General features: G+C 40.5%; 1 protein-coding gene across 5 annotated transcripts in view; it reads left to right on the top strand.

The window, feature by feature from the left end:
• Nucleotides 1-27885, top strand: part of LOC104940201 (collagen alpha-1(XIX) chain) — a 94450-nt gene that overhangs the window by 27547 nt on the left and 39018 nt on the right. For 3 of the 5 annotated variants that reach the window (XM_019275630.2, XM_027278427.1, XM_019275631.2), the window contains exons 12-18: nt 1973-2035; nt 3859-3894; nt 5674-5703; nt 5813-5839; nt 6356-6400; nt 22682-22726; nt 24392-24427. In XM_019275630.2, the coding sequence (XP_019131175.2) occupies nt 1973-2035; nt 3859-3894; nt 5674-5703; nt 5813-5839; nt 6356-6400; nt 22682-22726; nt 24392-24427 (282 nt within the window). The remainder of the gene's footprint in view (nt 1-1972; nt 2036-3858; nt 3895-5673; nt 5704-5812; nt 5840-6355; nt 6401-22681; nt 22727-24391; nt 24428-27885) is intronic. The other 2 variants (XM_027278428.1, XM_027278429.1) reach the window with 2 other exon arrangements.

Below are 27885 nucleotides of genomic sequence, written 5' to 3'. Positions count from 1 at the left end.
CTTCAATTACCTGTTTTTCAGGTGACTTGTAAGCATATAGACTATGATAGATAGTCCACAGAGACTATGTCATAAAGAATGCCAACATATAGATACTGGGTTGTCATATAAGACTCCTGTGGCTTTTTTGCTCCAGGTCTGCAATGTGTACATGGGATCAGAACCTCCACTGGAGTGGCCGAATGTGGGATTGACAAAACAATCCTTCTCACTCCTCAACTTAAGGCCACTGATACAATTATCGATCTGTACCTCCAGTCACTTGTACTTATGGCTGCAGGTTTGATCATATCGAAGACTTACTTATTTTTTAATGGCGATATGGCATGTCTTAAATGTACCTAACCATTATGTTGGCATTCATAGTGAATTATGATGCATTCATAATGCTTTATGACTACACTGATAAACACACATAATGCTTTCTGATTCACTATATCAACTGCCATTATTTGACCATGAGGTATAATGCCTATATGATGTATTCAAAGTAAGAAAAATACAAAATACACCTTGTCAAGCTTTATTTTCACCGTGGGATGAAAGTAATGAGTTGTGGTGTTTGGATAAACCATCAACAACTGTATGCAGCCACTGTTACACTGTAGCCTGTAGTCCCAGTAGTTTTATTTGTAGGAGTTAAAACTTAAAATAGCAAAAGTTTTGTCACTTTACTTACATAACACATACAATGATAGCTTATGAGTTCATTATAAGCCACAGCTATAATATTTTATGACTGTTGATATGGTGCACCAGAAAGCATTATGTGTGCGTGAACTCATAAAGCATGATGAATGCATTATAATTCACTACGAATGCACTGTAAATGTGGTCTTCATAAGTGTTACCGATTAATCAATTACTCTTCCACAATCGACAGCACCTTGTTTACATCCTTGTTATCAGATGAGCCATATCCTCGGATGCAATGGCTTTGGTAATAACTGCTTCTGGTTCCCCTTGTGTGTTCCAGTAAAGTGGTTAGGATGTCGATTTGAGTAAAGAATTGGCCTCTCATGTACAGCTATGAGACAGCTGCTTGATTACTGACAGTGTGTGTGGGCTGAGGGCCCACATAAAGTGAAACAATCTGATAAAATCATGTCACAATCATGTCACTAAGTGCAACTTATAGGCAAGCTGTATTAGCCAACACTACCATAGGGGCAATTATTTAACGCCAGTGTTACCGTGGTTTCTGCTTTCTGAATGGTACTGTTTAATACTAGACTTGCAGGGAATAGGCAATGAATTAGTCACGTCTCTGGTGGAGCCAGACTTAATGTGATAAAGGTAATCATCTTCTGCAGATATATAATTCACTATTAATAGCCTTTCTAACTCTAAATTTAACCGTGACAAATTATTGTATTTCTGAGTCATTTTACAGACCGCTTACATTCCCCATCTTTCCTGTTCCCTCTCTAACCTATTTCAAAGAGTTGCTGCTACTGGCCCAAATGTGTCACACCTAACAAGGCTTGCTGCAAATTTAGTCTGTCAATATGTGTCAAGCCTCATTCATCAGCTATCACTCTTTATCTCAGCTGTCCTTTTTCTTTCACTTTTCACTGCCGTGAGGCTTGACTTTGCCCCAAGCTTGCGTAGTTCAATTCCACCCCCAAGTCCTCTGCTTCAATGTGTAAAAGCAATGACAATCACAGTCCTTGCTAAAACTAAGTGCAGCGAGGGAAAACAGAGAAGGAGTTGGGGGTAGACACATGTGTAACCAGCTGATTGTAAATCTCTCAGCAGTTTGGTGCATGCAGTGTCTCATGATTGACATTATCTACGCTTTCCTCAATGATTTTTTGTGACAGGCATGAGAATCTCACATCTGCATGAGATACTTGTTACTACTGAGTGTCAACATCAACTGACATACAGTAACAAGTTGTGTTCATTTTAATCCGCCTCATTCACACTGAAAAGAAAAATTCCTCAATGTTTTGTATATGTTTGTTCCCAGGGTCTGAAAGGTGACCCAGGGCCAGTTGGTCCAGTTGGTCCAGTTGGTCCCAAAGGAAACAAAGTGAGTGAGTTTGCCATACATACTGGCCTGGATAAAATTACATTATATATATTTTTTTTTCTTGTTTTTTTAATGAAAATAGATACTTCAGGGAATCTGTTTGACTTTCATGAGCTGTAATCCCAGTCTCAATAACAGGTTTGCCCATCTGTATGAAGTGCTGCTATGATTGCTACTCCAAACATGGAGAGCTAAAGAATACTGTTATTGCTATCATAACGTAGCAAGACCTTACTGATGGTCATATAGAGTAGTTTTTATCCCGGCTTAGAGAAAATGTTCCACTCACTATATTTGCAGAGTATTTGTTTATTCATATGGATAGCTGTTTGTAATGGACATACCCAACAAAATCCCTTTATCTTGCCTTCTCTAAACAGTTTTTATGGGTCTAAAGCCTACAGCAAAATTGTGTTTCCTGCATACTATTGCCTTCTTGTTTGGGGACTCTTCACAGACTCTTAATTCAGAATATATTTGACATTTGGTCTCAAATATAAAAAAATCCAGCAGTTATGTACAGTAGGCTACGGCTGGTATCACAAGCCTAGGATTTAAGACAAGACAAGTGCTGCAGAGGAGTTTGATGCAAAATCTTGTTCTTATCTGCAGAGCCTTTATAGTCGATTCACTGACATCACTGACATGAATTAGATTAAGTCTTGTTGCAATGCAGAAAATATTGGTCTTTTTTAAAGTTCTTTTCTTTTCATCCCGCAGTAGGATTATTTTCCCTGTTTGAGATGAAACGTTTTTTTCCTGTAATTAGTTGCCATCTCTCTCTCTCTTTTATTTTTCCTCTCGTACTCTCACATTGGGGCTTGTTTTTTTTTTGTTTTTTTTTGTTGTTGTTGTCTTTTGGAAGAACTCACCACATAATTGTAGGTGCAACACTCTGCCTGCCAGCCTTGAAGTTATAATGAGGTCTGTGTGTTTCTGTGAAGACAACAGAGAATCACAGGGTATTTTATCCTATTTTCCGGATGGGAGGGTGGGAGTGGGGGTGCAGAGAACGTTTGTTTGTATTGAAACTGACAGAGGGAGGCAGATTTGGAAGCATAAAGTAATGAGTCCCCTGAATATCCCATAGCAGGCATATTTTAGCTGTGACATTCATTTATACAACAAAATGGATATGAACTACAAGCCTGTTTTTTCTTTCATCCTTGTCTGATAAAACCGTATTGCCAGTTGTAAAGTCCACCGATTTTCAGCTCTGTGTTTTATGAAGTACTGTTGGGTTTGTGTTGAAAAAGGGGAGAGATCTGCAAAAATATTGGACGGTGATACATGAGTTTTATCTGAAAAGACAAAAAATAAGAGAGGAAAAAAGCATGTGAGATCATTGCTTACATTGGGTTACGCTGGTGTCAAAAGAGATCGACTTCTTTCCTTATATGACTTTTCGTGACTGCTTCTATGTCACAGTCACCAAACAATGTTATCATACTTGTCCATTGTTAATACTGCAAAGCTTTTACATGATATAGTAAGATTGTGTTTATTTTAAGGCCTGTCACATTTAATAGCACCAGCCCACCTGCCAGTTGTCTGACGGTGTGAAAGTCATCAGACAGGCTTCATTTCAAGACATACTGTAAATACCAGTTAATGGCCTTCTATAGCACATAGTGCAAATGTTGAAATATTGGTGCTATGCACAATAAATCTTATTTTGACCTGACCTTCGTTTTTGTTTCACAAACATGATGGCTGGCCTTTAGGACTAGATGTTTAAACATCTAAAATATATTGTATTGATTTAGCCTTAGCCAAAATATTATTGACTGAAGTTTTTTAGTAATTATCATCTGCTTTCACAGGGGGATGTGGGTCTGCCTGGAGCTCCAGGGCTGCCTGTAAGTTCACACTGTTTCATTTCCATCTCATTATTATACCTGTCTATGTAAGGACATTCAAAGGAGCTAGAAATGTTGAAATGTACTCATGCGGGCGTGACCTGAAATGGCTGGACTGAGCTTTGTAAATATCACAGCCTTTTGGCTTACCAGGTGCGTTGCACACACAGTGTTAAAACATCTGGCCCACAGAGATGGAAAGTGAGGCACTCAGGTGAGCAGTCTCTATGTCACATTACCATCGCAAGGGAATGGGTCAAACATGAAGCAGATAGACAGGGCTCAGTGGGCATCCTCCATCCTTGGGCCAAAAAGGACAGGGATGAGCAGTCAGGCAGAGAAGAATGGGCCTCCAAGCCTCAAGGTGGGGGTGAAGGTTGACAGGTAGTCGCTGGATGTATCCTACATGGGTGAGACATGCACTTATTGGGTTGGTGGCTGTCCCTGCAGACTTCTCGCATTTACAGACACCCGGGGTAAAACTACATCTCGCTTTATGTATTTCGATCTTATAATTGGACTGGCTGTACTAGTCTTGTTTCTGTGGTCCTGCAAAATGGAGGAGGACAGAGAGCATAACCCACAAATCTACTCATTCCAGTGCACACACAAATTGAAGGTACATACAGTATGTCAACAGACAGCAGATACAGTACATGCACTTCCATATGCTTGCATAGTCACCTATCAACACATAGTGACTGTGTGGGCACAGATGCAAACACACATGCTCTCAGTACATCGTAGCCAGGGAGTTGACGGTGTCTGGAGATTAAAGGTATACTGCGGGTGGTTAGCTAATTATGTACACATCATGAGGGGATCAGCCTGCCAGTTTTAATCAACACTGAAGTGATACAAAAACTGTGTCCCACTGCTTCTGGCTTGCCCCTTTTATGTCACCAAAGTGCCAGTAATATCCACAGAACACTGCTGCCATGCATTAACTATTCCGTAATGCTATTTTTACATTTATAAGGACAAGCAAAATAACGATCATTACTTGACTAGTGAACATGGTTTTAGGAAACTTTCTCACACGGTGTCAGTAAATTGGTTGGTGAGTGTAAGCAGGAAATGGGAGGAAGCTATTAAAGTAGTGCAGACTTGCTGCTAGTGGATTTGCATTGTATTGCTTGTTACCCAAGGTCAAAACTTTGTGCTCACAAGCCAACAAAAGATGTATCGTTATATACATATGAATAATTGATTTATTAGCAAAAGCACTGCAGGGTGAGTGAGGCATGTTTTATTTAGGGAGTCATTGGTCAGAGCGCTCACTATTTTATAGATACAGCTGCAAATATCCTAGGGTTGTCAGTCTCCTCGTTAAATTGTTTTTTTTTCTTTCTTTTGGTGTTTGTTCTTTGTGTGAGGCCCTTGGCTAACGTGGAAGACATGTGTTCTGAATGTCCATTTCTGCAGCTGTTTCCAAGAAAAGTCAACAGTGTTTGACTTCTGGATGCCAATTGAAAGCAGACACCAATTATTCGACTTGTATTTGAAAGCTGAGATGTTTTATGTGGCCCTGTGTCCGATCTTTGGCCTGGTGAATAGACGACTCTGTTTGCCCTTTCCGACAGTGGCCAGCAGGGTGTCTGGGGAGTTGTAATAGTCATGCCCTTACTTCTCTGCAGGTCATGGCAGCCAAGGATAATTACTTCATGACCAATTGTGTCGCTTGCCTATAACTGGCAAACTGGTGTTGTTATACTGTCTGTGACACGTGAGTCATTTTTCATGCTGCCTGACGTGTTTGTTTTTCTGATTGATTCCTAGGTTGACAAAGAATGTCTCAAAGGGGATCAGGTACTTTAATTACAATAATATTGTTTTCAATAAAACATGTTAACAGTCTATATTCTTTAGAGCGTGCTTATACTTTCTTGTAAACAGAAATATTTTATTTGTCATTCAGGGCCCTCGAGGTGACAAAGGAGAGAAGGTAACATATTAGTCACCACGTCTAAGAATAGTGGTTTCATTTTCATCTGTTTTTCTTGTCCACATAACATGTTCTCAAGCAGTCAGTCACAACTATTAGGTTCAACAAGTAATTAATAACGCATCATAAGATTTATCCCTCGACAAGAGCTTCAAAACAAAATCAGGATTAAGCATATACCTTGATTAACTTAAGATAATGCGTAGAATAATGGAATGAAGCTTTGATCAACCGAGGCTGCAAATTGCCTATTAAGGGGATCGTGTGGAAGTCACCTAGAAACTATTCACGAGTAAGAATGGAAGCTGCACAGTATCCCGTCTAACTATTCATGCAATTTTAACTAAGCTAATTCTGTGTTTCCAGTCACTGCAAATAAGTCCACTAGTTATTCCATGGTCTGCTGAGAACATGTGGCACAAACTGTCTGCATTAGTTTTCACAAGAAGCAAGCCGTAACATGACATGCACATGAATGTAGCACCCAATTCACTATGATCCATGTCCTTTCCACAGGGATTGCCAGGTCAGCCAGGGGAACCAGGCAAAGAGGGCAAAAGGGTGAGTAAACAGAAACAGTCGACCAGTTGTGTGGCCTGACTTAGGGTTGTAATGACTTCAAACAGCAGCTGAGTGGCTGTTGTTGTTTTGGGGGAGGTAATGATGATCTGTGGGGCTGCAAATAAGGAAGGGCAGTTTTATGCTTGTTGTATGACAATTAATGAATGGGCCTCATGGTCAAGGGGTCACACACACTCATAGTATGACTGGCAGCACACGTGGTCAAGTCCCACTGGGTGACTTAGGTGGACAGTATTCAGTTTCTTATGAAGCCAGTTTGATTTGGGACAAAGACAATGTCCATGACTAAACCACCCAAAATATCGTCTCTATCACCTCTGACTTTACTTGACCTTACCACTTACTGTGGTAAGGAAAATATGTCAGGATTTGAAATGTCTAAATCAAAAGCATCTTTTTTCATTTCAAAGCTTTGTAAGTTAAAACTCTTTGTAGGAATGAATGTAACATTTTAGTTCTTCTTTTTTGTACACTATTCTGACATTAGTAATGGATAAACATGCTAACATAAGGGCTGAAGATTTCCCAACAGCAAGAATTGTTATTATTCCTTGACATCACAGCTGAAAGGCAGTGTTCAAGGACAGGTGGAGAGAGTGTCCTTTTGTGTACCACTTAATTGACTCGGTGTGAATAACTTCACCTGTGACACCGCGATCAAAAATAGGCTCTTCAGACGACCGAGTATTTCTGTTTGTCTTACAGAGAATGGTCATAAAACAGCAAGAAGGCATTTGGCTCCGCTGCAGCAAAAATATAAAATATATAGCAGGTTGTGCAGTACAGCACCCATAAGTAGGTCAGGCAAATGTTCTTTTCAGATCAAGCAGGATCTGAGATGATGCACAATACTCGAGACATCTGGACACAAGTATCTCAAGAATTCCACCCTTCTGTGTGTGAATACATTCAAAATCAAAACTTGTTCTAATAACATTAAAAATTTATGACCTATCATCACTTGTTTTTCTCAATGGATCATTTCCCACAATGCATGAAGTAACAGAACCTATTTTCAGGGATAGTATTTGCGGTCAACAAGAGCTTAGATGCTGGTGCTGATGTTTTTTTTTTGTGGGGGGGGGTTATGCTGTTGTCTCTACCTCATTAGTTACATGTTGCATTATACCTAACCTGACATAAGTAGGAATGGAGCGTCAAAGGGACTGAGTGTCAGAGGTATCAATTATGGTGTGTGCTTTTCTTCTGGAATACAGTTTTATGATGAATCTTTCAATCATAATTGGTTTTGAGGAAATATGAAGTCTGTGTTTGAAGTTGTGGTTCTTGGTTTCCTATAGACCCATAATATTTCTTGCACTAGTTATTTCTTTGAAGATTTTTTCCAGGTAGAACAGCCTTAGGCCTTTAAAATGGTCATTTCAGACTTTCTGCTGTTGTTGTTGCTGAAGACAGTTCTGATCTATTAATACTCTGTCTTTGATGACTGGCTGACTTGATGGGGACTGTTAATGTGCTAAGGTTTCTGCTTATTCTTAGCTCTAGGAGTCACATGTGGCCTCGAAGTTGTTGACCAACCTGTGTTTCTGCAGTTTGACGGCCTATTTTGGGAAGGTGGACGTGTATCATTATCAGGGGCTAGCTAGTGGCCAGCTGATACAGCAAGAGACTCTCACCCAATTAGCAACTCTTGTCCATGCTTGCAACTTATTGGTTTCACTAAAAGCCATGGCTGCTGTGCAAATGATGCAGAATATCCTGACGTAGACTGACCACTCCACAACCTTTATATAATAGCCGGGAGTACAAAGCTTTCACAAGGCCTTAGATTCAAGCCAGACCATCTTTCACACTGTCTGCTTCAATTTATTGTTGAGGAAAATACAACCACTCTAAGCTATTTAGATTTACTTCAAGGACATGTGGAGGACATTGTAGTGGGGAAAAGAGGAATGATACTATTTGCACTGATCCTTCTCTGAAGCTTAAAGCAACATATGCAAGAGAGGATATCAAGGGCAGTCACCCAACCCCCTTCTGTGACCCTATGTCTAACATTCACAGAATCTTGATTTTATCTTATTACCTTGATGGATGACTAGTTCAGTTTGTCAGGCTGGAGGTAAGGGCCAGTCCAACCATGTCTAGGAATTTATGGGAATGTATTGCTCCCACATTACACATTGCCATTAATAGTAATGTGAATGGCTTGGTTTTATCTATTATGGATGGCATTGACACAGAAAGGCAGGCCAAGAGTAGGACTTTGGGATTCAGTTGCACATTACAGCAAATCAAAAAAGAAGATGGGGAGCACCAGTAAAAAGGATATGTCCCCCTTGCTAACTGTGGTGTGCTAAAATTTTCATCAGGTGCCGTAATGATGTGCTAAGCTCTGTGTTGTCATTGCAGAATGGCCCTGTCCTACACAGGTCGAGAAGGTGAAAGACATGCATGCTGAAGAGAACAACCATGGAATTTTAGAGATTTCAAGTGTAGTCAGCTGTACGCCAAGTATTAGGTACACTCATACAGCATGCAGTACACAGAAGTGCCTTCCTGACCCCTACCTACAAATATGAGGGACAGAAGTGATGTGAAGTCAAGAGATTTTGGTGGCACAAAGTATTGCAACGGTAATTTCACAAAATAGAACTAAAAATCTATGCTTGGTCCATGCACACTGCTTCCCTGAAGCCAAAATATATACTAAGGCCATGGTAAGCTTGGTTTATTCATGTTTTGCCAAGTCTCCCCAACATACTCTGCTTCAATAGTTGGCAGGGTTCTGTGCAGACATGGGTTCATTCTTTCTATAGTAGTAGGTTCCTGTGGATTAAAAAGTAATCACCTTAAGAAATCTCCCACTACAAGGTGGGTCATGGAGTTTTAATCCAGCACATTAAGCCTTATTAGCTGTGTAAATGTACCTGTATAGAAAAATAAGTCCTCACTAAATATAAGTCACTGACAAATACCACGGTGATTCCCTGGTTTTCTATGGAACACTGACAAATACCACGGTGATTCCCTGGTTTTCTATGGAAGCTGTGTGATAGTGCCATACATATTACACATTTTCCAATTAAATGTTGGGGAGATTTTTCTCAATTAAAAATCCCATTCAATCAGCTGAGAGTCTCTAATGTGTCATGGATTCCTTGTGTCCCCCTTTGGAAAATGCACGTCTGACAGATGCTGCACAGTATTTGTTCTTCTTAGACATAGCTGTGCTAGCGCAGAGATGATGAAACTCCAGCAAGCCCTAGAGGAAGCAGAACGGTGCAACTGTCTGTCTATGGATGTGTTCTCTTCAAATGAATTATGCAGTGTGAATCCTCTTTCTGATTTATTCATGTATTTATTTAAATCTGGTTAGTTGGTTATTAATTTAGTTTTTTTGCTTAGAGTGTGAAGTAGTTGGTGTAAATTATATGGATGAGTTGCAGCTCAGTAGTAAATATGCAGGTGTCTTTCACTGTGTGTGAGGTGAGGAGATTTCCGTAATCTTTAATGCTACAAAGAATTTACCATCAGGTAAAAGGTGACATTCTCAATTCACTGCCTTCACATTGTCTCTAGTATCTCTCTCCCGTTAAATGACTTCTGCTGAAATATTCGTCTGCATACCACAGCTGGGGATGTGGGTGGATGACATTGTGCCACATGAGATGTGTGTGCCCCATATGTCAAAGAGATAAGAGAGGACTAAAGTCACAATAAAGGTGAAAAGGCCTGGAGCCCATTGCTGGCCAGGCCACACAAGATGACCTCGTGGAGCGAAAAGTGATGAAGAGAGAGATTTTTAATCTTGGAGAGATCCTTTTTTGACATTTTTCTAACTAAATATTATGACGCGCCACATCAGCACTACACTATTAACTATTTATAACGAATGAAACATCACAGAGTAGAGCTTAAATATATGGCAGAGCTTTGATTTTACTAATACTTTAATTCCTCCTATGCTGAATCAGCTCAGCCTGTAGTAGACCCACCATGGTCATGTCCAACTAATCATTAATTATTTATCTCCAAGTCATTAAGTTCTTACATGTATTGTTCACTTTTAAACTATACTCCTCAGACTTTAAAACTATTCTTTATGTTAATGATTTTCACAGAGGTATGTTGATAGGTACACATGTATAAGGTTCCTCTAAAAGTGGCTTTAATGCATTTGTACCCTGTGACGGTAGACATCCAGTAAAGTTATATCAGTGCGGTCATGTGACTGCTGAGACATGAGATCCTTCTGCCGGAAGTCGAATGAAACAAGAGAACAACTTTGGTGTAAACATGACGTTGACTTGTTGGTTGTTGGGTAGGAAGACAGTTTCTCAGTAAATAGACTCTCCTCGAGTTATACAGAAGAGATGGCTATTTGTAAAATAATATGAGTCTGTATCTCGAAACTTCAACCGCTGTCACGTCACATTCATCAGCTGTCATCACTTCAGATCATGTGATACCTCAGTCTCAGACCAATGCATGTCAGTAATTGTAGTGCCGACAAACTTTCAGTTCTCCACTTGTGTCAAAAAAAATCTGAGACAATGTAACTTAACATCTACAACAGCTGCCCGGGCACTTTAAAGTGGCATGGATATAATCTGTCAAAACAGTCAAAAAGATCATCTGTCTTGTTTTTGCTTGGGAACTGGACTGCTCCACAATTCCAAAGAAGAGGGAGGTAATTGCTGTCTTTTTGGAAGTAATAGTGGTGTTTACATTTTCCATTCATGCCCTGTGCTGAATGACCGAGACAGCTGTCTATAAGTCCTGACCAACAGCACAGCCATTTTCCTCCATATTTTCCTCCCTCAGTTGTGCTAACAGACAACTCAAAGATTGTCTGCTAAACTAGTGGTTAAATGTTTTCTCTCACACAGGGGAACAACTATGTAATCTAGCACTTATGTCATTTTTTCCCCAACCAAACTGTTGGTCATTTTCTCAGCACAAGATGTGTGTGTGTTTTTGACTTGACCATGTTTAAATTCACTTGTGAAGACAATATGGAGTGAGGAACCATTTTATCGGTGCACTAATATCCTACTGGTACTAGATGGCATAATGCAGGTGCAATGAGATCAAAACATTAGTGTGGGATTAGATACAATGGCATTCATCTACTTTAAAACTAAAATGTATCCTCATTGCACAGTTAATAGCTTTTGTCATTTAATCTAATTTGGTCTGAAAAAGTATGCCGTCCTCTGAAAGCCTCTGTAACTGGAATTTAGATGCCTCTCTCTACAGGACAAAGCAAATGTTGTTTTGAGATAATTGAGCCACCACAGTATATATAATATTCATATTCTATCTGATGGACTTGGCCCAGGCTCATCTGGATCAGTCTGTGTGTCTGCAGACAGTGACAGTGATAGGGAAAGGAGTTATAGTTTGGTTTGTGGGGACTGGAACATTTGGCAGCGGTTTCCTGCTCCATAGGTGGAGGCAGACATGAACAGCGACGCAAGTGTAACAGACTGTTGACCTCTACCAGAGCACCTGCGGGGCGAGATTATTAAGTAACGAGTCCCTAGTGAGAATACCAGCCTTCCTGCCAGAAGTTCTCCATGGGAGGCTGCTGCTGATTTGGGTGAATGCATAACATTACAGCAGCTATCTGATTGGAGCTTTTTGTTGTCCGGTTCAGCACAAAGCTGCAATAATATGAGAAATTATGTTCTCAGCCAAGATTTTACATCTTTGTTATTGATTTTAATCTGACATGCTACTGATCTGTTCAGTATAATTGTGGCACATTTTAGAAAGTGATTTAAGAAAAATAACTAACTGGAGTGAGTCCTTTCCTATATGTACAGATTCACATTTACATCTGTTAAATGAGGTGTAATGCAATTTAACATATGCTACCATACACGCACACCTATATTTAACCATTGAGACACAGTTGTTGATCATATTGATGGTCCGTGTCTATAAAGCAGTGTTTAAATACAGTAGCGTGATGTAGATATGTGGTTACAGTTTTGGCCCGACCCGTCGGAGCTCAATGGCAGAGTAACACGTAGAGAAGAATTTACAGGTCAGCAGGGCTCACAGCTGAGATTTTATGGCCAGATTTACACCCTGTGTGATTTTACAAGCAGGGAGAGGATTTGTTAACCCTTTGTTGAAGAGAATGGAAGAGGTATTCTTCTCTTTCTCTCCCTCTCTGCCCAAATTCATATTGAGGAAATCCAGAGAGCCACGCTTTTGACACCTGTATTACACCAGGAGGTAACACGTTTGCCCAGTGCACAAGGCAATTAATCTTGTCAATGTCAAGTGCATTGGGAGGGAGGATGAAACAAAGATTTGACCTGATTGGCTATGAAAAGGTCTCACATTTGGGCCCAGTTGGGAAAGAGGAGGGTTACAGGGGGAAGCGTTTGGCACATGCAAGGACAGATGCACAGAGCTTTGATTTATCTGTCTGACTCTCGTCTTTCCCAGAGAGCCCCCAGTATGGCTACATCCATGGGTGTCCAGAATAAACACACATTAATTGGCCAATTAATTACAGGGACGAATACAGGGGGCAAGACTTTGAGAGAGCCACTTTGATTGCACATTGTTCACTGGCTTTTATGGTCACCGTGTGTGTGTGTGTGTAAGTTGTGTGTGTGTGGATACGTGTAAAAAGCTGATGTTCAACAAGGGGTAATGTAGGTCAACACATCCTCTGAGCATTAGATAGGCTTGATATAGTTGGCCGGAGCATGGCCCTCATTCATACATCTACAACCTTACGACTTTCTCAGGAGACAGAGTTGTACCGTGCAGCAGGGACACTGCCAGCATTATACGTGTCCGTGCCGCTCCAGTGTCAGAATTCATCAGGACCTGGCATTCCCTTGGCCTGTGTCTAATACCTCTCCAACATTTTCAAACGTTGCTTCAATGTCTGCCAGGTCAAAGCAACACTAATGGAGTGTCACGTGTCAGATAGGGTCAGCTGAACTGAATTCACTCGACTCGTTGAGTTATGTCACTGGACAGGAGGTGACTGGCCCCGGTGGCTGTTCTAGGTATCATGGTCCACACCATTGGCTCCAGTCATCTAAACAATAGGATTTTGTCTGGCTCCAAACAGTCTGGTAATATACAAAGACACTCTGCTGGGCATTTTAGGTTAGTTTAAAGAGGGGGCAGCATTTAAGAAATGCTGAGAATGTAAATACCTTCGAAAGGGCATTTTCGATCCAAGATGCTTGGATTGAAGCGCACTCCCCACCTGAGTAAGCTCTATCTTTGTCTGCCGTTTCGGCCAAGGAGAAGGAGAAGGACAGAGAGAGCTCAGAGTGCAGGGGGAAGGAGGCTGGACGGGCAGGCGATGTAGCCATGAACACTGCAGAACACAGAGGCGGGGTAGTAGAAGGCTACATCACTTACAGCACACTGTTACAGCTTGGCATCCATATTCTAATTCTTCACACTCTCATCCTGTCCGCGACCAATTTAGATACATTCATCTGTGTCTGCTTTAATGGCATGCCAGGGAGCTGCGCATTTACAGTGGCCTGATATTATACAGATGGTAGTGTGTGGGACCTCAGTGTAATCTGTTATGCGTGATGAGTGATATGAAGCTTAAGACTCACTGAGGGCTACAGTACCCGAAGAGAGCGCCCTTTGGATCTTTGCACAGTGTATTCTCTCTGACCTCAAATATTTGGTTTGTAAAATGAACCAGGGTTTATTGAAAGTAGATTTTCAGCCTCTCCTATTCACTTGTTGGATAATGCATTAATGAAACACTCTCTATCTGTAAACATAGGGCGGGAGCAATCTGCTCCGGATGGATAATACGGCCAAAAGTCCAGATGAGACTGTGAAATTTCAAAGAGCCAAGACCAATAACAGCATCCATTAGGAGATGAGAACATTCAAGAGGCAATGCTGGCCTAGCGAGGAGCCAGTGCAATAGGCGCCCAGCTTGCATCGAAACACTGCACAGACATTCAGCTGATAGGTCGGAATTGAGCTCATGGTTTAATATAGATTTATCATCTTCACCACATAAAAATGCAAATTCCGATAATATCATCAGCCCTCTTTCCTCTCCTTAGGAGTTGTTAAAGTCAATGAGCTCTTAAAACTCATCGCTGAAGACGTGGTAGGGACGTGGCGATTGTAAAGAGCTGTTCTGAGGCTCCCTTGAGACTGCCTTGGCTTAGTTTCCATAGACAACTACTGTCTGCATTTCTCATGTTTGCCTTCGGCTCTAGTGTTTGCATTCTGTGGAGAAGTGAGATTCTGATGTTTGGTGAAATAGCTCTGTAATGGTTATTTTACCCAATGATATGCTGCATTCTATGACTGGGTACCCTTGTAATGCCACCTGTGTCCCTTTTTGTATTGTGTGGCTGTTGAAAAGAGGCATAATGCGGTATGAAAATTATTGTCACTCTCTCACTCTCAAATAGCGTCTTGCTTTCAACTACTTCCTTCTTCTCTCATCGTTGAAAGCCCTCTACAGAAAAACTCCTTTACGGTATTCAGTGCCTAATTGCCAGACTGCCTAATTAGGGATGTTACCCAACACACATCATACATTCATGCATTGAGGACATCTATCCACTCTCATAGAGAGCTTACAGTCGCCTCATTGGCTCTGTCCCCTGCCATGAGCAAAATTTCTGATGAAGCTAGTTTGCCATCTAGTGGCACATGTACAAATCACCATTTAGTCACATGGGATCTATGATTGAGTCTCTGTGAGGAAAGCCTTCATGGAAAGCTTTAGCCAAGAGACTATAGGTGCAATCTTGGCCAGCTGAGCTGTGTCTTAAGTCGGCTGCAGTGTCAGCCATCTCTTTATACGTCCCTGAATATTTAGATGGCTCGGAGTTAAAGAGAGCATTGTGTGCCAGTCAGAATGGTGAAAAATGCTAAGCTGCATTTGAGCCCCTGCCAGGCAGCTGTCGGCTTTGCCGTTCTCTTCCTGCCCCGGCCGCTCCTCTTAACCCTCAGTAAACAACTGGAACAAATCCTATTTTATTGAGGCTTTTACCAAGTGCAAGGGATCGCTGCGAGCTCCAGTGCCCAGGCATTTTCTGAGCTTGTGCAGTGTCCTAAGATGGCATCCAGCGGGGGCAGTCAGAAGTGTGGAATTTGCACTGTCTGTCTGTCTCTAATTGGATCCTTAATCAGAAGCAGGTGAGGCTGCGGTCTCTGCAGTGTGCTGTGTGACATTTTAAGCGAGCAGTATAATCGATAATTTACCTCAGACATATTTATAGCTGAATTGACACAGTGAAAACGGGTTTGGTCAGAACTCTGTCAGCTGCAGTACATCAAGCTGCATAGTGGGTGAATTCACTGAATATTTGTTCCCTTCTCCAGCTGATACTCAGCTGATATTTTGAAGCTAACGCCCAGAAGCAGCTGGGGTGATGTAATGTGTGAAAATATTGATGTAGGTGAAGCTAAGAAGGTGCCTGTTAGAATATTTTCTCATAAATTCACAATGAACAACTATCTAATAGATTTCTCATCATTTTCTACTTTCTATATGGAAAAAAAACAACAACTTAACTATTAAGAAACTGTCACACTGAAGTTTGATACTACTGTACTAGAAGAGGTTGCTGCAAAAATCTTTATTTTACGTGGTATTTTGTGCATGCTTAAATGAGAAACAAGAAACGATATTTGCAAGGGGAAAGTGTGACATTTCAGAATTAATTACAGAATGAATTAACTTCTGGTGGCAGTGTGAATAATTGCCTGTATCTTGTCTGAATCTAGATACCATAAATGTTCCTTAGGGACTCTAGGTGTGACTGAAGGACTGAGGGGATCAAATGCAGCTGGTATTAATGTCACTTTTCCCATCTTTCCCAGGCCAGGAGCAGACAACATTTTCACTTGGGAATAAATATTGTGACAAGCTGTGTTGTGGCAAACTTGCTTCTGTGTGTGTGCATGCAGCATGTGCACATTTAACCATCTGTGTTTGTATTTTTTTTGTGTTCATACTTCTCGATGTCCATGTGGATTTCTGGAAAGTCTGCGTCCATTCTTTAATTTGTGGTGTGGAAGAATGATTTCTTTTGTCTCTGGCCCCTCGCTGGACTGCTAAAGTACACTTTGCACACGGGCAACAATAACAGAAAACATCCACCTAGTCTTTGCTCTGCGAATTGTTAAAACACATGCCGATATTATGATGGTGCATCATCTTCACTGTTTCATACACATTTGTTTACCAGGCAAACACAGCTGCTGCTCATAAGCCACGTAGTCAGTTCCAGTTAAACGCAGTACAGCAGATAGACAAAAGGCTCAGGTGGCCTGATGTCCCCAGAGGGAGGCAGGACTCAGCTCAGGCAGAAAGAGTGGGAGTGGCATGTGAATTTTTCAGTCAAGAAAAGGTCATCTCTCCCATGAGCTACATAACATTGTCGCAGACCAAGTTGGCTTGGTAATGTCAGATAGTTTCTCCTTCAGGATATTAAACTTCAGAATAGCAGAAGGAGAAATAACAGTACACCAAATATTTCTGGTGATAAAGCTTTGCTATATGGGGTGTAACCAGGCTACATTTGTACGTACATACATTTGCATATACGTTTGGTATGTACCTACTGGTATCTACCTCTACATACAAAAGGAAGAAAAAAAAATCATCCACCATGTCTCTCTGTGCTGTGTCAGGTTTGAGTTGGTTCTGTGTTGTTCATTTCAGAGGGCTCCTGTAGCTTATCTGCTGACCCTTCTTGGCTGGGGCATTTGTCAGGTGGATTATGTGGCTTTTTGATGGTATATCTGCTTCATTGCAAAAAATAAAGTGTCACGTTTTAGCCTCTCCATTTTATACCACTGTGTTATCCTGGTATGGGGAGTCGTACATGGAACGTCTCAGGGAACATGTTGACATTTGGGATAAGGATTATGGAGTCATCATAAACGAGTGCCTCTGCTGTGTGTCGCTGTCACTGTTGACTTTGCTCTCAGATTGGGGGCTTGTGTTGCAGGACAGAGCAGGGCCCCATGTCTGTGCTTTACTTTTACACTTAACAACTCGTAGTGGAGTCAAGCCTGGGGATCCATGTGGATTAAGTCAGAAGTTCAAAATACGCTGTCAGTCTACCAAGGCCTTCTCCTTACCCCAGCTCCAATGTGCCCTCACTTTAGCTTTGATAGTAACATTCTTGAATTAATAGTTAACGTGAAGTGCTTTTAACACTTTGTTGTGTTATATGATTTGCAGGTTTTTAGAGTTGAATAGATAAATAGCACTAGTGAATATGTGTTTGTGTTTGGTCATGCCACCCCATCTTTCATTTACCTAAGCTAGTTCATCTTTTACTCTGTGTGTCTCCCCATTCCTCTTCTTCACTATCTCTTCATCGTTCTACTTCCCTCCCTTCCATCCCTCATTTCCTTACGTGCCTTCGTCTATACCCCCCACCTCTAATCTACTGCAATGACCTGAAGGTGGGCTTCACACTGCAGCGCTCAAATAATAATCAAGCACTAGGATGTTGTCAAATTTATAGGACACTGAGTGTTGCATAGCAACAGAGATTGCCGGGGTGATACAACAGGAGCTGGAAGTTGGGTAAGGGAGAAACGGGGCGAGTGACAGGAGACAGGAGAAGGAAGGAGAGATGACAAGAAAAACAGGATACAGCAGTGAGGGATGAGATGAGAGTAGGAGTATGATATTATACACAAAGGGAGAGATAAATGAGAGCTGGAGGAACAGAAAAGGAAATGAGAAAGTTAAGGTTGGCTCAGCTGAAAGAAAAGATTTATAGACATTGCCGACTGGTCTTGATGACTTGCCATTCAAATTATCATATTGACATATTTTACTATGGCATTTTGGCATATACAGGAGGTGTTAAGTTTAAAACTGACTGAAATTCATCAGAACAAAAATATCCATTTAATTAGGGTGGTCCAAGTGCAACTGCAGACTTCTCTTTTAGTCCCAATGTACAATCCTTGTATGTCGAGGAAAACAGTTTTTATGCCTCCATAGCGGCGACAGCCAGAGACCAGAGACATTATGTTTTCGGTTGGTCCGGTGAATGTGATCTTTCAGGAATGCCTTGAGGGATTTCAAATGTGGCACACGTGTCCATTTGGACATAGAATCTGGTGGTGAAACATCAAGGTTGAGGTCACTGAGACCTTGCAAAGTATATTTTTGGCCATGACACTAATAATATAATGTCACACAAATATCTAACAGGATGTCTAATGGATGAAGTAATGGTATTTTATATCCGAACGATCAAAGGTCAACATCACTGTCACTGTGAGCACAATTTTGCAAAAACACCCTAACTTTAGCAACAGAAAGGGAAAGTGTGACTAGAGCTGCAATGATTATTAAATGAATTGATTAGTTATCAACTATTATATGAAACAGCGACTATTTTGGTAATTGAACTAAAATTTTCTGTCGTCAGCTTCAGGCTGAATCAGCCTCACATTTTCTGGTTTGTTTATTCCTCTTTGACAGCAAACTGAACATCCTTGGGTTGTTGTTGACAATACAAGACTTACATTGACATTTAGTCATTTAGCAGACACTTTTATCCAAAGAGACTAACAAAGAAGGGAACGCACATACAACAGAATAAGAACAACATAGCTTAGCAAAGTCCAGCCAAATCCATTTCTATCCTGAGTCTCCTTAGGAAGAACAGTCTGCTCTGTCCCATTCTGAAGTGCCCTTCAGTGTTGTGAGTCCAGTCCAGTTTTGTATTGATTTGGGCCTCAGGGTACTACCCAATTCACTTCCTCTCCCTGAATGGTAACCTATATGGGGGTCTGCAGTTCCTCTAGTAATCCACCACAAACTCATTGGTTTTCCTGATATTGAACTTCAGGTGCATCATGTGTTAAAGGTCTCAATCAGTCCTCTCTAAAAAAAAGTCTCTAAGTGACAGCATGTGTCTCATCAGAAATTATTCACTGTAATCATAAATGTCAATACAGTGATAATTTCAAATTTTATTATTATTATTATTGTTGTTGTTGTTATCGTAAATTCCTGCGAAGTCTTCACTACATAAGAGTCCAAACATGGACGTAACTGGCAACCTGACACGTCTTACATTTCCTTTCTTTCTTTTTTCTTTGATGTTGAAGTCCTCAGTTTCAGTGTCCTGTTCATCCTTGTTGCCTAGAGACTGCTTTAGACTGCATGTCACCTCTGACATTTATCTTTCTTCTTGTATTGTGTCTATCTTTTTCACCAGAAAAAAATTGTAAAAACAACCCCCAAAAAAGAATAATAAAACAAAACTATGATAAAACTTTGTATAAAATCCATAATATTCTGGAATTTGTTTGGAATCTAGAAAGCTATAACAATCTTAGCATCAAATTGCATCCTTCCTGCTCTGTGTAGAATCTTTCTAGGTAAGTTTCAAAGTAACTAAAGAAAAAATCTAACATGTCTCAACATGATTATAAAATTACCTCGATTCAAAATGTCAGTGTAACCCTGTAGTTACTCTTTTACAAGTCCAGGAGGTCCAAACATGACATTTAGAACAGAATAAATAATTGGGATTGCATTAACAACACCGAATTTAACTTAAAACCCTGAGATAATGCTCTGAAACACTTCAGACACTTCTCAAACTGTTGCTGTAATTTTGGGGTTTCCATGGGCACTGTGGTGGTCGAAGGCATCTTGATTATCTCAATATTCCAGAGCCAGTATGTCCCTTCAGAGGCAGTTATCTCGCTGTGTCACTTGCAGGTGTTTCAGTTTAGAGTCAACTGAGTGCAAACGGTGATGACAGCTGTGCTCTGGACTAATTATTTCTTGTCACTGTGCACAGATTTGTTTGGGATGGTGTGCTAAGTGTCAGTTTAACCCCAAGGTCACCTGGTGTAGTCTTTTTTTAATGGATTGGACTGCCTGAGCTGTTGGTGTTTATAAATATTTAATGAATATATTTTTAAAGAAGAAACCTCACCAAGTTTATCTACACTGAGCTACATACAGTGGTTTGTCCAACCCGTTTATGTCAATGAGTGAGACTAAGTAATGAAAAAAAACACCTCTTAGTATAATGCAATACAATTAAGCAACACAAATCCTCCAAAAGGCCATTAAGCTGATTTAACAACTTTCTACATAAGTTTAAATAAAAATTGGACATTATTATCATCAGAGAGGTAGGATTTATAGCATGGCTGTTGTATTACAATACATTTGGTTTAGATAGGTGTATTTATTAATGAGCAAAATGTACGACAGAAAAGTAGGAAAGCATTATCAAACCATCTTATTAACAAAATTTTTATAACTTGCAGGTATGCTTCAGGTACATGTTTAATAATAATATGAAGTTAACCCCAGATCACCACCTGACTTAATTTGTTGAAAGTTAAAATCTAGATTACTGCACTTTATTTTGATAATATGCAAATGCATGGACATACAATTCACATGCACTTTGGTGTTAAAATAGATTTAAGGGCAAACATGGAGAATAAAAACTGCATAATTCATGACCAGCTTGGAATAATAGCATATGAAATATTCAATAACTAAATTACTTATCGTAATCTGCTTTTGTTGTGGAGTTCAGGGGAGAAAGGGCAGCAGTAGGGGCTTAGGCTATGAAAAACAGTCTTTTTGCAACTGTAGCAATCAGTGTCAGCCTATTCATCATCAGTGAAAGAGGAAAAATAACAACATCCACCGTCACCAAAAACTCTGTCTTTGTTTGAGAGAAATAAACCATTTATTTTACACAAAGGTGATGTGTTTTGAATCTGCAGGTAGCACCCATTGAATACATAGTCACTCACTGAACACTTGCTGCTTTGACTGCTCTTTTTGTGCCACAAACCTAACCAACCTCAATTACATTTCAAAGAGGGTATTCCCAAATGCAATATACAGTAATGTCAGTCATTTGAAGGAAAGGATTTCAAGGTTTGAAGCAGGTGTACCTGCACATCAATGCATTTCGACGTCTTCCAGCTCTTGTCGACCTAGCGCTCATTCATGCTCTCATTAAACGCATGTATCCTACTAGCTATGTTAACACAGATCATGAAAAGAGACTGGCCAAGGCTGTGTTGGTACATCAAACAGCAGCATACCATTCCCATGAGTAGGCACACACTGATTTAACTGTGTCATTATTAAGGTTAATATTTACTCTACTATACCTTTTCATAATCCTGTAAAGTGTGGACTCCAAACAGAGAAACACACATAGCATATAAGCAAGGGTGCACATGAAAACAGATGATTAAAAGCAACATCTCTCAGTGAAGTTCCTCCCTTTGTCTTTGTTGGAGGCAAACGCACATGTCAAATTCGACCCAGTTAATCAAAGTCTGCATACATAGAGTGTCAGAGGGAAGAATCGGGGGCGTTGCTTTGTGATTCTCTACTTTTCTTTCAGCAGCCACTGATCCTTTCCTCTCCACAGACATCTACTCTGCCACTAATTCGATGGAGGGAAGAAGTGATTTTGTGTGTCACCCGTACTGACACATACAGTAGAAGAGAAATATAATCTTTCAATATAGCAATTGTGTCAGATGATGAAACTCCTATTAGAAAGAGGTAATCATATTTAGCGGTAATACAGAAATCTGCATTGTCTCATGCTTCTGCTGTTGATTATGTTGCCGTACAGTGAATTGATATTGGCCAGAGTATTAACATCTTCTAATTGGGTTGATTTTCGGCCCATCTTGCCAGCTAATTCCAGGCACTCCTTATAACGCACAGCTAGTGATGCTCTGCCAGTTTATAGGATAGCTGTAAGGATATCCACAGAGCTTTATCCTCTTTTCTCACGAGGACATAAACCCTCTTGATGTAAATTATACCAACTTTGGTTTGGTTCAGATAGCATTACATCTCATTAAGATGTCAGCTTTTCAAGACTCGCAGATTTTCAAGCACCAAGGCCGTTTTTGCAATTCACAAAATGTCACAAAAAAAAAAAGACATTTCAAAATACTCACTTGTGTCTGACCTTGTTTTGCAATGCTGGACAGCACTGGCTGGCTTGGCCTGTTTGCTGCTGTATCTGCTCCTTGGGTTGATTAATGCACCGAGGGACTCACACAGCTGGAAAGGAGGCAGTAAACCAGAGGAGGGAACAAAGACTAGTGGGCCACACGGGGTGCAGCAATTAAGCTGTTTTCTTGTTGTTAATTAAAAGCAAATTAGAGACTGCGACAGGAGTTGCTGTCTAGCCTTAATTGCTGGCAGCATGTATACGGTGCTACACCTGTTGTTGCATCTTCACTCACTGGTCTTTTCTTTTTTTGTGCCTTCCTTAGGGACGAAGAGGAAAGACTGGGGAGCCTGGACCCAGAGGCCTGCCTGTAAGTTATACAGTAACACACACATCGCAGACACATTTGTACTGACATTGTACCTATTAAATTAAGGTAAAGAGATTAACTCCATCAGCATCTGCAGTGCTACTGTTGTATATAAAAACAGTTTAGAGTGTCATGCGTCCATCTCACCATAATGAATAATGACTTGCTATACATCTGCAGTGATTGCAGTTGAAACCGAATAACAAACACTGACAGCTTAGCTCAAGCGATACAAAACAGCAGTAGCTCATTTTCTAGATTTTCTACCATTCAAAATCAATTTCAGTTCAACTTTATTTCACCCAGAATTTACAAGAGATTACAAGCGTCTTTTTCCATCAAGACTCGTCTAAAATGGAACACATTGCGAAAGCTACAAAGTTATTGTAATTATAAAAGCATATTAAAGCAAACACTCACAGCAGACATGCAATACAGCTTAAAAAGAGCAATCACACAGGCTCTATTGATCTCTTTAAAATCTTCTCCCATTCCCCTATATTGCTGCAAGCAAGCTACATTATTAGCACAAAACCACAAGGGCTATATTAAGGTAGCACTTTAGAATAGTCGTATTGATGAGTAGGACAAGTCTGCCTGTAAGGCCCGTTGACTCCTTGAATTATGGTCTTTTCCTCAGGGCATCCAAACCAATCCCAGTCATTGTTTGTGTGTTTGTGTAGTGACCCACACACTAAAGGGCACAAACACTGCGATGTGTTATAGGCGACAGCTTGTCAGACTCTTAACTGCTCTGATATCAGGACAAATAGGACTGTTTAGGATCATGTAGCTCTGTTGCTTTGGGTGTCCAATTATTTTCATGCCCTATTGCCCTGATTACATTCTTGATCAGTACATAGGGTTTGTCTTCTTTGATTTCGCCCAGAAATCCAGATCAAGTTTCTGTTCTGCTTCTGTCACTGTTCTGCTCAATAGGTTCAATTATCTTTAATATAATCGAGGCACTCACTGTTAAACCACTGCTGCATGACTGCAAAGAATCCCCTGCCTCCTTAATAACTCATAAAGTTGTAGGACACAAAGTCATAGGACAAAAGAAAGGCAGGCTGGAGAAGGTGTGACATTTCTAAATGGCAGTGTCCTGATGATACTCTTAGCATGTGCCAGCGTACCTCTATCCCCTGGTATTGGCATTTATGAGTCACTTGTTTTGCTGAGGTAGATCTCAGGGGCAAAATCATCTATTCAAAACACACACCAGGGCATCACTCTCTCTTGTCCATTGGCAGCAGGACATTGCAGTGCAGTTGTGGGGGCAGCAGATATTTTTTAAAGTCAAATTAGCATTGCACGACAACAGGAGAGTCAGTGAAAGGCACACAACAAAGACACACTCAAAGATAATCTATAGACTGCTGGGGGCCAGCCATGTTTTTTTTTAAATGAGAGCTAGCATTAGTGCAAAGGTTAGAAAATATAATACAACAGGCCTTTGTTGTAATATTATATTATAAAGGAATATTTTTCAATTAAACTCACTGCTTTAAATGGGGGTTAGGAAAGGCTTAGTAAGGTTAGAAAGTGATGATGAATATTAACATACGTATTAGTCAACAGTGTTCATATTATTGTCTTTTTGTGACACAAAATCTTTCATCCTTTGTCTGTGTAAAAAGTCTATTTCATTGCTTGTAATTGCAGGGTCCCTCAGGAACCTCTGCAGGAGCAAGTGTCAAGGTATCACTCAAAATATTATTCATCACAAAACAAAGTACAGGCGTTTGGCATTTAAAGTAGATTTGAGCTGTCTCCATGTTTGATAAACTGGCCCATACGTGCTCTTCCAGCAAGGGTGAATTGTCAAGATGACTGAGCAGTTTTCACTGTTGCAGTCCTCCAGATGGACGAGGAGTTTAATCATCTGCACTGTTTTGTCTGTATAAAGATGTAGTGTGTGTAGTTGTCCCAAAGAAGTCAGTCAAACACATGTGTGACAAGACCTCCTGTCCTTGAGTGACCTTTTTGTGTTTGCAGTCTCGGACTGATCTCTCTCATCAGAAATGGCACCTTTCAGTCAATTGTAGCGTATCTGCTATGCAAGTTAAATAGCCGTTTCCGCCCTACACCTCCCGCAGCGCAGCACAGTGTGACTCAAATGCTCACACTCCAAGCAGACAGATGGCCATTACATACATTGCTTTTTGCAGAAAGGTTCTGCAATCATTTTCATGAAGCCCAGGGGTGCTGTAGCTCACTAGAGGCACATGTGTTGTGCAGTGTAAAAACATGGACCTCTAGCAGGCCTCCCACTGTCTCTGTTGTTACCTGCTTCCTTTACAACCACACCCCCAACCCCTCAGCACACACCCACCACCTACCAAGGCTCCAGTGGCCCACTTGTGATCACGTTGAGAGTGAAAGCTATTGTGTAGTGGACAACCTCTTGACCGCAGCTGTTCATTTGATGTATAGGTGCGTCGTTTGCTGGGGTGTCAGCTCAGGCCGCAGAATTCCTCCTGCTCCCTCTGCCCAGAGGAAGGAGAAGTGTCAGCTGGCCAACCTTGAAAAAGAAAGTTGTCTGTATGAGGACACACTTATTATACTTCAAAACAAATGGGATTGCAGGAGGTATACCATAGGCGGAGGCACAATGGATAGTGGTTTTTGTTGGGATGAAAAATGGCACAGTATTACCTAACAGAGGTTACCTTGATGAAGTTTTCATGCATTTTCTGTAATTTGCTGCTCAGTTGCAGCTTTATTATCTCACTTGAATTAGTCTCATATCATAAAATGAAGCCGTAAAACTCAAACTTTCACTTGGCAGAAAGGAAACAGCTCTGAGGTTGTTGGTCCAGCATCATTTTTGCAATTGCTACTTCACTTTGAAATAAATGACTGTGCAGTTTGTGAAAACAGTGGAAAAAAATAGCTGCCATAAAGGTGCTGCTAATGTAAAATTAACAGTATAATTATTGTACAGTGTAAACAGTGTCTGTTAAAACTATCCCTTTGGGACTAGATTAAAGGTTTCATTATGATTATAGCATATGAGTAAAGCATTCATAAAACACAACAGGTGGTATAGTGTTGTGCTCATGCTGATCCATTTTATTTCCCATTTATGTGTTTGATGTCCCGGGAATTACAAAAACAAATCAATTCAGGTCAATTTAATTTAATTCAATTTATTATTTGTCAGATATAATCATAAGATCCAATCATAGTGAAATGTATTTCCCTGAGATTCAAATATGAAGCCATTCTTTGCGACAAGCGAGTTAGAAGAAGGGAAATACTACTACTACTACTACTACAACTACTCCTTCTCCTACTACTGCTACTACTACTACTACTGATAATAATAATAATGATCAAGATGGCTAATTCTGTTTTTTCCCTTGTTGTTCCAAGAAACAACACACTCAAGGACTCCTGTTGGGTCCAGAAAATGCTCTACAGCACTGGTTCTCCACTGGAGTTGCGTAACGTTTCTCCAATGGTACATGAAATATTTGTTAAATTAAATAGGAAGAGTCCTCAAATCTGTGGACAAAAAGGTTACTAGACAAAAAATTTATTTTTCAAAAACACTTCAATTGTGTCTCTAAATGGGAAATATTAGAAATAGATGTATCAATCAAGAGTACCTCTTTTTCCACCAAATTAGCTCTGATTCTGGAAGTGGTTTCATTCAGGATTTAACAACAGTCAACAATAAATTATCTTATTGGAATTAAAACCTGCTTCATGTGTAAACCGTTCATAGCTGTATCTATGCTGCTGTATTTTAAGGTCTAATAGTGGTACAGGGAAAACCTAATGTTTTCTGAGGTTGTTTGAGTAAAAAGTTTGAGAAACACTGCTCTAACGCTTAAATTTAATGTGCAAATCAATCTTGCCCATGCGATGAATCAGTCATGCCCTTACATTACGGATACATCTTTGCTTTGTCATTATAAATTCATGCCTGCTGTGGAGGACAAGGGAACTCGCTTGTTGCAAAGAATGGCTTCACATTTGAATCTACTGAAGTGAAACAAGTAAAGCCAAGAATTTGGAAGAATTTACACAATCCAACATGAGCAGATAGATGTGAGGAATGCAAAGTAACAGTTTTCCACAGGCAGTAATAAATGAGCAGCATCAGGGATTCTCTATACTTCTCAGTGGCCGTCCTTGTGCATTTTTTAGCTTGGACAAAACAGATGTAAGTTAGACTAAACTGCAGCTTGTGTAACATCTGTGTGAGCTGAGCCCCCTCTCGCTCACTCAGCAGAGTGTGAATGTTTTAAAATGAAAAAAAGGAGGTCTGTGCGGTGAATTATGTGCTGGGAAGGCGGTGTTCTCATGAATCACGTCTCCATAACTGTATCTCCCACTGACAGTCTCAAACGGGTTCTGACAGAACACTGCAGATATTGATGGAGAGACGGAGAGGAATGCAGACAGGCTTAATTGCAGTTTGATGACTCCGGGTGCCTCAAAGTCAACATCACCCACAGACTTCCACTGGTGGACTGGTTCCCTGTCCTATACACGCTGGGCTTTCTCGTTGTGTAAATACAGTGCTAATCTGGATAAATACTGACCGTGCTGCAGTTAATCTCATTTGAAAGGTTTATTAACTTACATACCCCTCTGCCAAATAAATTGACTTTGAATGATCTTTCATGGAGATCGAACAATGATAACGTCTATTGCAGAATACAATTTACATTGAATGTCAGTCATAACTCAGAAAACTGCCAATGGGAAACGAGCTTAGTATGTGGTTTACAGTTACTGTAAGACTTTACAAATACAGTACTGTAAGCAGCTTTTGTTAGGAAAAAGGCCTCTAACTGATAGCATGACAACAGTGATATAATTGGTAAGATTATGGTGGTAAAGTCATGAAATCCCATGTGGTTGATAAATCGGCACAGAACACAATTAGTACTCAAAGTCAATTTTGTCACTTGTCTGTCCTCCCCGCCTAAAAATATTAATAGGACAATCCATCTGTTCACACATGGCAGTAGTCTGCTGACTTAATATCAGCTCATAATTTGGATGGTAAAACAGTGACTATATCTTATTAAATGAATGGTATTACAGCGGCAGTCGTTAGCAAGTTGAAGGTATGGGGGAGGGGCTGGGACTGAATGGAAATTATTGTGTGCTAGAGTCCAGGTGCCGCTAAAGAGTGAGCA

Source organism: Larimichthys crocea, chromosome III (genome assembly GCF_000972845.2).
Source record: "Larimichthys crocea isolate SSNF chromosome III, L_crocea_2.0, whole genome shotgun sequence".
NCBI classification, from domain to species: domain Eukaryota; kingdom Metazoa; phylum Chordata; class Actinopteri; family Sciaenidae; genus Larimichthys; species Larimichthys crocea.
This window is presented reverse-complemented; position numbering and strand designations above follow the sequence as displayed.